The 15567-nt window shown below is 41.1% G+C and overlaps 1 protein-coding gene across 1 annotated transcript in view; it reads left to right on the top strand.

Annotated features, from left to right (window-relative positions):
* Window positions 1-1224: 1224 nt before the first annotated feature.
* Window positions 1225-15567, top strand: part of CHIC2 (cysteine rich hydrophobic domain 2) — a 32586-nt gene continuing 18243 nt past the window's right edge. Inside the window, exons 1-3 of the mRNA XM_069790116.1 lie at window positions 1225-1578; window positions 8900-8954; window positions 9108-9263. Of these exons, the coding sequence (XP_069646217.1) occupies window positions 1460-1578; window positions 8900-8954; window positions 9108-9263 (330 nt within the window). The 5' untranslated portion in view covers window positions 1225-1459. The remainder of the gene's footprint in view (window positions 1579-8899; window positions 8955-9107; window positions 9264-15567) is intronic.

The following is a 15567-nucleotide window of genomic DNA, read 5'->3' on the forward strand; positions in this document are numbered from 1 at the left end:
CTAGAGCAGTAAGCACCATCACATCTTTGTATACATTTTATTACTGAGAAATACACCATGAGGATCTTGAGCAATGGAGATTAAGCAGCAACATCGTTTTTCAGAAAATAAGCTGATCAGTATATATACTGTAACAAGACAGGAAAAAACCCCTGCAGTTTTCAGAGGAAAAACGATCTGAGAAATGGGCTATAATATACGGAGTAAAGTGCTAGGAAAGAAAAGGGGAATGTAGAATTCTCTTCACACTCATGAAAAGCAGATTCAGCCCCAGTTTCTTGACTGTTTGGGGCTGAACCCCATAACTGACTTTATCTATACATTCAATAGTGCTGCAAGTACATGATTCACTAGTCTACTCTGTCAAATAAAAAAGATCTGCTCTCCCTTTTTAAAATGTCACACTGCTGCTGCTAAATCCCATGTCAGTGCTGCCTTCCCCTGTTGTCACAACAGCCGATGGCCTACCTGTTGCTAAGGCCATTATGCTCGCACTGGCATTTTCCAGCCTTTGCTTTAGGCTTTGGTTATCACAAATACCAAAACTGCAGAGAGGGAACAAGAGTCCTGTTCATTTTTAGGGTTTTCTGGTTAGCTTTCATATATATATATATAGTCTTAAAAGGGGCCGTTCCTCTGCAATTTCATTGTTTGCCTGCTCTGCACTCTGTGCAAACAACAGTCTCGGTGCGGCGTTTTCCATGGAGGGCTGAAAGGCTACTGGTGGGATGGCGGACCCGGACACCGACAGCACCAAGGAACACGCGAACGTTTGGCACCAGCCTTCATCTGAACAGGCCGGTCTTGGTCAGGGACCGCTTCCCTCACATCTCCCTGAACCAAGCCAGAGGGCCCAGCCACCAACCCCTCAGCTAACAGCAGGCCCCCAAGCCCCTTGTTTGTTGTCACGGATGCCCCAAAAAGAGCGGAAACGAGGGGGAGGAAAACGCGCGGCTCAAACACGACAACAAAAGCCCGCGCAAAGCTCCGCTAAGGGTCACGGCAGGGCCTGAGGACGGCGACGCTCGCCCCCGCCACCTAACCGCCGCCCAACCGCCGCCCAACCGCCGCCCGCGCGCGCCCCTCCCGCCTCACGCTGAGGCAGGCGGGCGAGCGGGCGGGCGAGCGGGCGCGCGCGCCGCGCCGCGCCCCGCCCCGCCCCGCGCGGCGGGTGGGCGGGGCGGGCCCCGCGGCCGGATGTTGTTGTTGTTGTTCCTGCCCCGCCCCTCGCCCCCTCCCCCCGCGGAGGGTGACGGGCGCTTCCTCGCCCGGAGCCGCCGCCGCCTCCTCAGCCGCCGCCGCTGCTGCTGCAGCCGCCGCCGCCGCCGCCTCGCCGGGGCTCCGCGGCCGCCCGCCCCGGCACCGGGGCGTCCCCGCCGGCCCCTTCCCGCCGGCTTCCGCGGCCGGCCCCGTCGCGTCGCCCCGGCTCCTCTCTGTGAGCGGCCGCCCGGGCCCGGCCATGGCGGACTTCGACGAGATCTACGAGGAGGAGGAGGACGAGGAGCGGGCGCTGGAGGAGCAGCTCCTCAAGTATTCCCCCGACCCGGTGGTGGTGCGCGGCTCCGGCCATGTCACCGTGTAAGGGCCGCGCCGGGGCCTGCGCGGCCGGGGCGGGCGGTGGAGGCCCGGGCGGCGGGACGGGGGCGGCGGCGGGGGTGGCCGGCGGCGCCGAGCCGGCGGCTGCAACTTGGGGCGAGTCGGGGAGGTGGGCGGGGGGAGCACCGGTCCGGGACTGCTTCCCCCCCCCTTCCCCCGTGGGAGGGCGAGGGGGCTCTCCTCAGCCCCGCCGGGCAGCTGGGAGCCGCCTGGGACTCGCAAGCGGCCGTAAACCTCTAACGAGGCGCAGAGGAAACAAGGCTGGCTTGGGCTGTGACTGACAGAGGAATGTGAAGTATTTGCCCATAGTGATGAGCTGTCAGGAAGTAAGGTGCCTGGTGCCCGTGTTCCTGCGTATAACAGGTATATGCCAGCACATGACCGGCTGGACTATTGCTTAGGGTTGTTTATGTACCTGCTACCTACTCCCATTTAACGTGTGGCCGCTAGTATAGCTCTGAGGACTTTAAGAAAGAAAAGGCGTCTGTGAGTCAGGTAGGTACATGTAAAATCATGTTAAGTTGTGATTGATATGTGTTGTTTCACTGTGTTTACCATGGGAGTGACTGTGAGTTTTGTTTTCTGAGTTTTGTTTGCTATCCCTGACAATCCAGCAGCAAGTGACTGTGAGTTAGTGTAGTACTTCTCAGTAATGTAACAGATGAGGGTGTCTTTCTTTCAGTCAGTTTTGTCAGGCTCACTCTGCTGAAGTGTAGCTGTTGTCAGTTATGATGTACAGTTTCAGAGGCTGAAATATCAACCTGGAGACAAAATGCAGCAGTGCAAACTTTTTTTTTAGTATTCACTGCTCAGCAGGACTAGGCTTGCAATAGAAGCACAAAAGTTGAAGGTATTGTGGTCTAGTGCTCCGAGTCCCATGAACTCTACTGATTTTCATATACTGACCTGTCCAGAAATCGGGGGTTAAATTTGAGTAGTTTTGTGGCACTTTGTTACTGCTTCAGTATTTGGTTGACATTAAGTAATACTAACAGCTGAGCAGTGCAGTTTGCTGTCTGGTTAGAAACAGGAAGTAAGACATGATAGTCTGAGAGAGGTTTGGAGGGTTGGTAGGACGTGGCTGGGCAGGAGGCTGAGGAGGCCTGGTAAAGGAACAGAAGCGTGTAGCTGAAGTGTTCAGCGTATGACTGTTTATTGTGAACAAAAGTTGTTACCATCCAGTGACCTCTCTGAAAATAAGCTGGTTGCCTTAGCCTGTTTCTAGTGAGCAGAGCAAACCCCCAATTAGATAGTTTTCATATTAGCAAATGCAAGAGTATCAAGAACTGAAATGGAGGCAAACACTGGTTTCTTCTCCAATACTGGAAGAGAAGTTGTGTGAGACAAGATCAAAGCCCGTTAGTGGAATTGTGAGGGAGCTTCTGTAGCGTGTCTGTGACTAGTAAGGGCATTGTGGTTGACGAAGGATGGTTGCCCCATTAATTGTTCATTAATGGTCAGTAGCTCGTTATTACTTCAAGGTCTTCCTTAAAATATTTGTTCTTTAGGTTTTGGATGAGCAATGAAATAGGAACATTTACCTCCAAAATTAGGCAATTGATCTTCATCTACTTTATCATGCCAGGTGTGAACAGTTCACTAAATAGCATCACCCACTTTTACCTTTGTAAGGCCAATAACTTTTTTTGTCATTGATCAAGAAGCTTATTAAAAGTTAGATCACTGTCAGAACGTTCACTTGGTGGATTTAAGGAATGGGTCAAGTCCTATGTATATAATGAATTAGTCTTGCCTAGTATAAAAGCATATATGCATTTTGAAGGTCTGACAAAAATTAGCAGCTGTTAAGCAATACTGGATTGATCTGTCCCTGGCTCTGCAGTTTAAAGAGTTGCTGACTGCTTCTTCCGTGTGTATATTTAAACAGAAGCTCTCTTTTCATAGTCTATTGTCATATCCTCTCCAATCTTACACAGGAGTCATAATGTTGAGCTTAAAATATGTCATTTCCATGACTACAGATTAATGTCAGAAAGACATTTACTATTACTTGATTTCATCCAACAGACAATGGAAGTGTGTGAGAGTCCTTTCTAAGCTGAATAGTTGAAAGTAATTAAAGGAAAGCAGGTAAATATTATCCAAATAAAACATGAAGGCCTTGCCTTTCCAGGGTGTGGGGCTTTTGGTTAGCACTAAGAGTTTTCCTCTTAAACTCCCTGTTTGGACCATGCTGCACACAATTCTAAAATTCCTTTTTTTTTATAATTGTTTTTTAAATATTCAGTTAAACTGTTTTCACACCAGCAGAATTTAGATAGCTCAGTAGTCAGGAGTAATATTTGACCTGGTTTCTGATAACTTGAGGTGATCTTTTCTAATGGCAAGAAACTGGATAGCTGGGAAAATAAAGAACTTTACTTACAACTGAATTGAAAGTCCAAGGTATTTCGTGGCTGTTTCTAAAATCATATTAGGGTAGAAAGAGAGGTACATGATGAGTTTGAAACTGCAAAGAGAATATTTGTGATAGGTCTGATTGTGTTTTCCAGTGACGTGACTGTTTTCCTGTGCTTTCCTGTTCCTTGACCAGTGACACATAAATGCCTTATATATACGAGACTTTATTAGCTGGTAATATTGGATTTATTAGTCTTTTGCAGTGCTGGAATGACGGAGAGCCATTGTGATGTGCTAGTGAATGCCTTTCTGTGCTGTTTGTTATCTTAGTGCATTGTGTGTTGATGCAAGATAACTGTTTGGAGGGGAAGAAACCTCACAAAATATATTTTCACCCTAGTCAGTTTCTTTAATATTAAACTTAAGTCTGCTTATATATTTTTTGAACCTTACTTTGTGAAACCTCAGTTTGAGTGAAAACAGGGCTGTGAGAATTATGGATGGAGAGTGTTAAGATTTGTGGAATAAATATATATTTTGTAAGGGTTGTGAACATGTGGAACTAAAAAGTATGGTTGAGAGCAGGGAAAAAATGATTTAGTGTCCCCATAAGAGAGGGCAAAGAGAAAGAGGATAGCACGTGTCAGTTTGTGTGTTAGGAAGATCTGAGCTGCAAGCTGAGAAAATGTTGCAGATTGGCTGTGTCCTATACTGTAAAATTCTGTACTTTGAAGTTTCCACCTCTTGCCATTTCTTTCTCCACTGTACACAAGGGCAGGAACTCAGCCGAACCTTTCAAGCAGAGTCATGTTCAAGAAACATTTTTTCAGGTTCCAGGAAGGTTAAAGAAAGTACTCATGCATGAGGTGAGCATGGATCTGTTGAAGACATGATGTAGAATGGGAAAGGCACATGGGAATGGTATGTGTCACTGAAGATGGAGTATTGTACAAAAGAAATCTAGTGCTATAATGAGGACAGCTGTCTCAGGAAAATGCATCTCCAAAATATTGATTCCCAGTGTTTGATTTTGAGACAGTTTTTGCTGCTTTTACGTCTTTACAGTGAACGTGTAGTAGTGTTCTGTGGATTTTCTAATATTTTAATTTCCAAATTGCAGATTGCAGTCAAAAGCGATAATACTGAGATCACATAATTACTTGCCAAAGCTTTTAATGTACAGAGTCACCCTTATTTTACTACCTGTATATTGTGACAAAACTGTAATATGGAAAGCTCAGAAAGATGTTGGTAGCTGGTTGGGTTAGCTTTGATGTTTCAGTTTTGCTACTCCACCATGTATTAAACATGACCACAAGCCTAGAGTACGGAGTCTCGGTCTCATTTGCTTGTAACTTGACCAAAGTGTAACTATTGGTCAGAAGTTTCTGTACCTCACTGTCTCAGAGTGTTTGTAAATTCAGATACCTTTAGAGCTTTTCCAGCGGGGATGTCTTTGTCAGGCATGGCTTTTGCCATCTCTGTGAATATTTGCTTGTGTTCGATGGAGCTGTCAACATTTGAATACTTTTGGAACACGCATTCACAAAAAAAGCCTTGTTTCTGTCCTGCTGATTTCTCAGCCAGTCTTCAGTGTGAGACTGAGCAGGGCTTTCCCTGCAATTACATCTTTTTGTGACTTAAGTGAGAGCAGGGAGACTTCCTTGTGCCTTTGACTTAACCTGCTCATGCCTCAGAGTAAAGGGCTTCCTTAGTATTCCGGGTAGAGGGACAGCTGAAATTCTGTCTCATCTTTTGGTCAGGGGCTCAGCTTTGTTTTAGCTCTTGCAATAAGAGCTGCTTTGGACTGAATTATCCTTGTAGTTGGCCACTCCCTTTATTGCACACTCAACTTTATATTTAATTCAATTATTCATAGTAAATCTTTTCTGGATGTTGAAGCATCAAGTACATGAAGTTCATTCTTTGAAGAGACATCTCTTTAGATTTGATGAATTAATTATACAGTAAAGTGGTGTTAACTTTTAGTTTTGAGACTTCTGGTGGCAGCTGTGTATCTTGAGCTTGGAGTCCTTCTCCAGGCTTGGCTACTTATGAAATGCGTATGGATCCAAGGGATTTTTTCAGGCTTTGGTTTCTACTTCAAACTACTAGCAATTTTAAGTAACTTAACTGATAGGGCATGACACTTCTTTCTGACAGCTACATAACTTTTGCTTCAGCACTTGATTTCACTCAGGATTTTGGGGAAAGGGTGGATGGTCCTCCTGTCATGGAGTATTCAACAGGATTTTCAATGGTAGAGGTATGTTTCCAGTAAGCATGGGTTTTATTTGTTCTGTGTTGAAGTGGTCAACTTGCCATATGTTTCTTTGGTTAACAATTTTCATTTCTTACTTCACCAGTTTGGAGGGTTTTGTATGAGTTGCAGAGCTACTATTCTAATTACAAATACTCAGATATGCTAGGTAACTTATGTGTAAGTAAGGTCTCTGGGGAGACCTTTTTGCGGCCTTTCAATATAGAAAGGAGGCTTATATGAAAGATGGAGAAAGACTTTTTACCAGGGCCTGTAGTGACAGGACAAGGGGCAATGGTTTTAAACAGAAAGAGCATAGATTTAGGTTGGATATAAGGAAGACATTTTTTACGATGAGGGTGGTGAGACACTGGAACAGGTAGCCCAGAGAAGTTGTGGATGCTCCATTATTGGAAGTGTTCAAGGTCCTGTTGGATGGGGCTTTGAGCAACCTGGTCTGGTGGCAGGGGTGTTGGACTAGATGATCTTTGACAGTCCCTTCCAGCCCAAATCATTCTATGTTTCTATGATTCTACTGCTGCAGTCAATGACCGGGAGATGACTTTTTTTTTTACTTAAGACCATATGTAAAAATTGCCTACAGCATCAAATTCATAAACTGTCTAGCCCAGCGTGCTGTTACAAACTGTGGCAACAGGCGTTGCCACTTACGGGTTATGTGCAAGTCTAGCTGTTCCTGGTGTCCATTCTCCTTGTACTCTCTGGCATCTGCAGTTGTGTTATGCGCTATATACTTCAACATCATCTTTCCTTTAGTGTCTGTTTGTCAGGGAACTTGTGTAACCTCTCTTCAAGTCTGTTGGCACAGTTTGTCACTAATCTGAAGTGGAAACAAACCCAGAAATTTTGCTGCTTGCAGCTTAAAGAAGCACTTTTTCTTTTACCAGTTTTAAAGCAATCTCTGACTAGTTTCAGTGAGTGCCCTCTGTTGTGGGATTTGGTGATTAACAGTTAATCATTCACCTTATCCACTGCCTTCCTGAATCTTTGCACTTTGATCATATACCCCACTTCAGCCTTCTCTTTTCCAAGCTAGTGTCAGCCTTGTTAGTCTCCTAAGGCAGCTGCTTTACTCCCTTAATTATATTAGTCTTTCTTCTCTCTGCTTTCTCTTAACTCTGCCATAAAATGTGGGTGGCAGAACTGCACCCAGTACTGAATATGTGGGTATACGAGGGTTTTATGGAGAGTCAAAATGATGCCCTTTGTGATGTTCTTTATCACCTTCCTAGTGGTGCCCAGTATTTTATTGCTATTTCTGGCAACTGCTGTTTGAATTGAGCTGATGTTTTAGAGAATCATGAGTGGTGATAAAATATCTCTTGTGAGCTGTAGCTGCCAAACTTTAGCTGAGTGTCACATAAACATAGTTTAGCTTTCCCAAGATTCACCACCTTTTATTTATCTACGCAGAAGCTCATCTGTTGCCTTTTGTCCACTGGGTTTTGTGAGGCCCTTCCACAGTAGCTCACTGTTTGTACAGCACTTAACTGCCCATTTGATTACTTGGACAAAGTTCTCCATTGGCATAAAGATCATTCAGTTCAGTAAGGACACCCCCCCCCCCCCCCCCCCCAAAACCCCCAACCCCTGAGAAACGCCTAAATGCTCAATAAACATATTCTCAAAGCAAATTATGTCTTTAAAATCTTCAACTATCAAGGCTCAGGTAAGCTTTTCTGCATACAACTGAGCAATGTGTGATAGGTCTTGCTGCCAATATTCAAGTCCTGAGCAGTTTAATCTCTGATTTGTGTTGTTTGTAGTATCTGACATTAAGACTGCTTTGGTTTATATTCAGAAGGTTATTAATTACAACTTAAATTTTACACTGACTGCTATTCACCAAATTAGTAGCCAGACATACAGTTTCATTAATTTGTTCGACTGTATAGTCCTTATTAGAAGTTATTGCCCATACCAGATGCCAGAAAATATTCAGATTTTCTTTGAGGTTCATCCATTCATGAACCCAATGAGCCAACTGTAGGATAAAACCCAATTTTTTTTTGTAGACAAGGTGAAACTCTTCTAATCTTTAGATCTTCTGAAACCCAGAATAGTCAGTAACTCCAGCTCATCTCAGACTGCTTCATAGCTTTACATTTGTAATTGGTATGTTTCTTTCAAATTAGTTACAATTTAAATCGTGTTTTGTCAGGAAGTGTTTTGTGTTCTGAAACTTAATAGTGTATTTTTTTCTGAATAAACAAGTTGGTATTTATGCTTAGAACAGTTATTTAACACAGCCCGAGTAGAATAGCACTGGATGAACTTTCCTTCAAGATACATCTGTACTGGTGGAGGAGGGGGGGTAATTCAAACTGTGGCCTTAACTTAATTCCCCTCTCCCCTTAAGTACTTCCCTTCACTTTTCACGCTTGCCACTATTGCTTATAAAGATTTTGCTGACTTTGGGGAGGAGTCAACAGTATCAACAGAACTTTAAGAGGAGACTGTAGGCAAGATGGATTTTGAACTGTGTACAATGGTGTACTTTTGTCTGTTAAGATAATTTTAGGAATTACTTTTAATAACAACTATTTTTTCCTGAAATTAATGCTGTTGTGTTACAAACCCTGAAGTATTATGAGGTGCTTGTAACTCGTGGCATGAATTGGGGTTATTTATAATTTTGGTATGATCTTTTTGTTTTTGCAGGTTTGGACTAAGCAACAAATTTGAAGCAGAATTTCCTTCGTCTTTAACTGGAAAGGTGAGTGAGTATCTGTGAATAGGCATTTGGAACTGGAGTTAAGATTTTATTACAAAAACAAGAGTTCCAGGTGTAGACCACTGTAAGAGTAATAAATAGCACTGCTATGGTTTTAGTTTGCTGTCTTGGTTTTTTTTTTTTCCCCCCTTGTAGGTTGCACCTGAAGAATTTAAAGCCAGCATCAGTAGAGTTAACAGTTGTCTTAAGAAGAACCTTCCAGTTAATGTACGATGGCTACTATGTGGATGCCTTTGCTGCTGCTGCACTTTAGGTTGTAGTATGTGGCCAGTTATCTGCCTCAGTAAAAGAGTAAGTTGAACTATTCATACAACTTTTGATAGTTAGAATGGTACTGGGTTTGTTCTCATTTTTTTTTTCTTTCCCACATTTAAAAACTGTGTGCTAGAACATACTTAAATCAGTTTGATTTCATACATTTTAGTATCAGTTGTAACTTCAACTAGTATGACAGACAACAGACACGAATGTCTCTGCTAGAACAGTGTACTGTACAGCACTTATTATTATTGAAGTAAATTTCAACATACTTTTTTAATAGCTGCATCTTCTCTATGATACATTGTTTGGGATTATCAGAATTTGGCAGTGACTGAGTGGTGGTTTGTTTTGAGGAGCTTCTGATTACACTGTAGCCCAAATAGCCATACATTTTTGTTTAAAAAGGCAATTTTAAAAAGATAATAATTGATTTTTATTTCTGGATTTTCCTTCCAAGCTGTAGATGAGTAAGATTTATTTATTTTTTTTTAACATTAAGAACGAGAAAGTAGTTTTGTCTGGGCACACTTGGCACTTAGTGTATTGTTCACAACAGAAACTCATTGCATGTGCCTGTTTTTCACTTCCTTTCCCTCAGTGCAGTTAATTAGGCTACCCTCCTGTCTCTTCTGTTTTCATGTGTGTAAAAATTGTCTTTGGCTAGTCCGGTTTCACTAATTTACAATAAATCTCTGTGCATTCCCGTGCTCTCCTCACTATTAGTACTGTTCATATTTCCATTTCATGATAAAGCTTGTATATATTCTCTTGTGTAATACCTCTTAATGCTACAAATTGTGTACAATTCAGTACACTGAACTTCATCATGATTTTCTTTATCAAAGTCCTCATTTTACAGGGTCAGTAAATCAAGGCATTCTAAAAAAAATATTTATAGGATGAACATTGATCATGACAAAACCTGTATGCATGTTGTATCATCTAACTTCCTGTGTTACGATATTAATGCTTAGTCCCTTTGAGAGATTACTTAAGGCCAGTTTTAACTGTATACAAAATAAGGTAGAAAAGCCTCCTGGTAATGTTGGGGTCTGTGGAGGGGAAAAAAAAATGTTGGCATCGGTGTGAATTATATCAAACCCTAGGTTTTCTGTCTTTAAGCTGTCACAAACTAGTAAGTCTCCTGTAGCGTGTTCATATATCCATATCCTGAAAGTCTGTTACAAGAAATTAGAATTTGCCGATTGCTTCAACAGGTAAGTTGGTGACTTAACTAGCTTGCAGAGAAGACTTACCTTTACCATTCTAGGCCTAGCTCTGTTCATTACAAACACAAGGGAAGCTTGCATTGCTAGTCTTCATGTTTACCTTCTAAAGGAGAAAGCTTCTGGTGCTCTTTAGTTTGACCCATTTTTCTCACATAATGTGCTATTGTAGCAGGAAATGATAGCAGGGTGTAACATGGTAAGGGCTGATGCCACAAGCCCTCATCTTCTAAATTGGGGCTGCTAAATCTATTCCCAGAAGTCACAAATAATCAACTTTTTATACATTGTTAAAGTCAGAAAAAAGGCAAGGGCTTGTAGCATCTAGGGGCAGAAAACAGAGTTTGAAGCTGAGGAAGGAGGTTCTGTGTGGGAACCCGGTGAAGCAACAGTTAGACAAGTGCTTCCATTGAAGTTTGCATGGGATAGGAGTTAAGGTAAGCTCCCTTCCAAAAGGATAAATCTGAAAAAAAAGTACATGGATACTCTGTTCAGCGGAAGCTAGAAAGAAGTTAGTGGTGTAATTGTTGCTGTAATACACAGACTGCATAAAGACAGAAGAGTCTTGGAAGGAGAATGAACAGCAGGAGCAAGGACAGAAACTTGGGCTTGAAGCTCTGGAAGCCATCCTAGAGGTATGGCCCAGACTGTTAGTAAATGTTGCATTTTTCCTGTTAAAGCTGGTACCAGGAGGCATTTAAGGACCTTCGCACCTCTTCCTGCACTGAAGATTGGGTGACTTAGGCTGAAGTTGGATGTCCAGCATTAGTGAAGTTGAGGTTAGGACTCAGCTGCCTTAACACAGTATCTTGTGCCACTGTGGATGGCACAGTGGCGCTAGACACTGATGGCACTGAATACCTGTGTTTAGGCAGTTTGATTATTCCTCCAGAATGAAAATCATTTAAGTCAATCTGGAGACTTCAAATCTTGTGACAACATCATTTGTCCATGTCAGCAGCTCAGCAAATGGATGTCTGCTTAGATGGTTTTCTGTCAGAGAACTGTCATGGTTTAACCCCAGCCAGCAACTAAGCATCATGCAGCCACTCACTCACTTCCCCCCCCACCCAGTGGGATGGGGGAGAAAATGGGGAAAAGTAAAACTCATGGGTTGAGATAAGAACGGTTTAATAGAACAGAAAAGAAGAAACTAATAATGATAATAACGCTAATAAGATGGCAACAGCAATAATAAAAGGATTGGAACGTACAAATGATGCGCAGTGCAATTGCTCACCACCTGCCGATTGACACCCAGCTAGTCCCCGAGCGGTGATTCCCTGCTCCCACTTCCCAGTTCCTATACTAGACATGATGTCCCATGGTATGGATAGCCCGTTGGCCAGTTTGGGTCAGCTGCCCTGGCTGTGTCCTATGCCAACTTCTTGTGCCCCTCCAGCTTTCTCGCTGGCTGGGCATGAGAAGCTGAAAAATCCTTGACTTTAGTCTAAACACTACTTAGCAACAACTGAAAACAGCAGTGTTATCAACATTCTTCACATACTGAACTCAAAACATAGCACTGTACCAGCTACTAGGAAGACAATTAACTTTATCCCAGCTGAAACCAGGACAGAACCCAGAAATTGGTGTCAGTTGGGCATCTGGAGAGTATAATGTAGAGAATAATTAATTCACTTGTGTTCCTAAAGGCAAACTGAAAGGGACAAGAATGCTTTCCCAAACTATAATTCTTAATCCTGGACCTGGCTGGGAAAGACTCTCTTTTTTTCTGGTAGAGGAGGTAAGGAGGAAAGCTGTGGAATATTTTCAAGTACATATTTGCAAATTCGAGTAAAAGAAACAAGCGGAAGAATTTGTAATAATTCTAGTCAGGGCTGCTACTCAACAGAAAAGCGGTGAAAGTTACTGCTGCTTGAGTTTCTTGAACAGGGATGGGTGGATTCAACTTTATTTCTTGGTGGACCCAGATCAGGAAAGTACAAAATTGTTTAAGTCCTTTAAATCCGTCTTACCTGGAATTACAGGTTTTGTACCCTTTAAGATCTCAGTACTGAATTGCATCCACAAGCTTGTAAGACTTTTCTTTTATGCAGGACTTTCCATCAGTTTATGTCAAAGTGCTATGACAAGTGCAGGAAACTAATCATATGTATTTTCCTAGAAGTGGGGAAAGTGAGAGACAGTGCATGATGTGAATTACCTGGAGCTGCTCAGCAAATTGACAGCAGTTGTAAATACAGCCTGGTTCATCTAGGTTCCAGTCTGTAATTTGCTCAGTAGCTTCCAGTAGACCTGTGACAAGAAGCAACTCATATTCTTCTACTAAAAAAGAAATGTAAATCCATAGATTATTCTGGTTTCCTGCTGGTGCCACAGTTTTGCTGATATGTAGCAGACTAACGTATTCCATGTGAAATAATAATTTACTTTAAACTCTTGTACTGCTCGTCTCTGACTTTACTGTGTCTTGGAAGAGGGTTGTGTTTGTCAGATGATCTTCCATGCTTTGACTTCTTCAGATCTCCTTTCACTGGCCAGTCTCCAGCCATAGGTATAGACACAACAGCCAGGATTCACTCCTTGAGGAAATTGGGATCCAGGATGACATGTGCCCGTTTCTTCCCTTCAACTTTTTCTTTCCCACTGACACTCATAATGTAAAAAAATTATAACAAATGAACAATAAATAAAAGGTTACTTATTTTACAGCACCTGCACTTGTCTCAGAAGTGTTGCCCAGAGGGCTTTGCTAATTCAGCCCTGTCCTAAGTGATTCCTGGTGAAAGGACAGTTACTTGGAACTGGCCTGTGTTACATCCTTTGCTGCAGTGATCACAAAAGACTCCCAAGACCATATAATTAGAGTTTGATTTCTGAAAGCAGGATGGGAATGTTCCCATGTAGAACTGAAGTTTGTGTAGAACATGTTTTAACTGCAGAATAAAAGTATACCAGCCTTCATCTTTGCCCTTTTCTACTGAAGTAGACGACTTAACAAATTTGTTTTGTTGAATTGCATATACAGTGAGCTAACAAGTGGGAGTGTTTCTCAGGTTAAGGATTTTAATAAATGAAACAACAGTTTCAACTGTACAATTGCTTACTTTTAATACAGCAGAGTAATTTTCCTCAGAATGACTGATTAAGAAATACCTGTTTTAATGAGGCTGAATCAATCTACCATGCTCTTAAATTGCTGGTATACTTTGCAGCTCTTTTTCAAAGAAACATTTTTTTAAGGTTCATGTAGACAAAATGAAAGCTGCAGCTTCAGAGTTTATGAAGTTACAATAATTATCTTAATCTTTCTCTGTATTCTGTATTTTTAATGCCATTCATTGACTTTTTAAATTCTAATGCGGGAATGTTACCACAAATGTAAATAAGATTTTTGAAATTACAATTATTGAATGTTTGTGTATAATAGGAATATATGCTTATTTTTGTGCAGTGAAAAATAAGTTATGTGTTTGTCTCCTTAAAGCAGCAGGTGCTTCAAACTAGGATTTTGTCACAGACATTTGTAAGCTTAATTGTTAATTATATCACTTTAATGCATCTCCATGCAATGAAAGCTTTGCCTTCACTGTATTTTTCTTTTCAGTGCTTTGTTCAGTGCTAGTTTTGGGAGTCTTTGTACATTATTGTTGCCTTTCTTCTTTTGCATTGAGGTATTTGAGAAAAAGCCTGCTACTCTTTACCACTAGAATAAATGTTTAATTTGATTCAATATCTTATTGCCTCTCTCCTTTTATGTAGTCTCGATTCGATTTTAATGAACAAAAGCTGTAGAAAGTTACAGGAAATACAGTCCCTCGTTTACAGATCTAGATTGTCAATGATCTTCAGCAATTTTACTCATATATTGCACCATCCTTTCTGGGCCAAGTTCCATATTGTACAAATGAACATTAAGTCTTTAAGTTATTGTTCTTTAAATAAAAAGAATGACATAGTGAATTATAATTCAAAAAGCGCTACAGGCTGAGGTGCCTATTTGGAGCCACTTTTCAAATGAGTTGACACTCATTTTCAGTATTAACTGAATGCTGTAGTTCCTGATGTGTAAATAGGACAAAATTTCAACAGAAATGGTAACAATGAAATGATAGAATTGCAGTATTGCTAGATTTCTTAAAAGCTGGTATTGTACATGTAAATTACATGTTTCAGAAGGTTCATGGGCAATCTCTTAAAATGAATAGAATGAGATATTTAATAGCGATCTGTACTAATACTTTCAAAAGCTACTTGTTTGTTTGTGAATTCACACAAAGCTGATGAATGCTGCTTAAGCCTCATCATTAGTTGTCACTTACGTAGCAGTTTACATCTTCAGAGTGCTGTATAAACATAAGCTAATTACAACTTCCAAAGTATTGATTAAATATGTGGTGGAGGAGCTGGAATGAATTTTCTTAAATACAGTAGTCTTGCTTGCCAGTGGATGATACTGATGTTAAAATACATCAGCTCAGTTTACTGAAGCTGTGAATACATTACATTTCTTTTCAAAACTGAAGAAAATATATGTTTTTCTCCTCTGCCTATCTGCCAGGGACTTGGCACTGGAGATACTCTAATATCATAATGCTTTTCCAAGCAGTTCCTCAAGGCAATTACATAACATGGAAGGTGCCTTGTTTCTGAAGTCTCTGTTGTGACAATTTACATTGAATTCAGTTTGGAAGAATCTTTAAAATTGTAATGTAATTATTATGTTTATCCTAACCAGAACACATGTGATCTCTATATTGGCTCTAGTCAGCTTAGTAAAACTTTTTCAAAGTAGAGCTTGCATGTATTAAATATATTCAGAAGTCCTTAAAATCATCTTTTTTTTTTTTTAATATTAACTATGAAATGAAAACTTTAAAATAATCAGAATATTCAGACCTGATATATTTTTCTTGAAAAATTGTTTACTATAATTCTGGTCAGAAGAGTCACTAAGTCCTCCACATACTGAACTTAAAGTGGCAAAGCTTGTATAACACTATAAATGTGAAATCATCGTGTGTATAGCTCTGTAATTATTATCCTTTTTTTCCTATCACTGAAATCAGATTTTATTTCCTTCAGAGCACCCTATAAAGGTTAATCAGGTTTTCATGTATTTCCTAAAGGGTAGAGTAGTGCCT

The sequence above is a fragment of the Haliaeetus albicilla genome, chromosome 1 (assembly GCF_947461875.1).
Source record: "Haliaeetus albicilla chromosome 1, bHalAlb1.1, whole genome shotgun sequence".
In the NCBI taxonomy this organism is placed as follows: Eukaryota; Metazoa; Chordata; class Aves; order Accipitriformes; family Accipitridae; genus Haliaeetus; species Haliaeetus albicilla.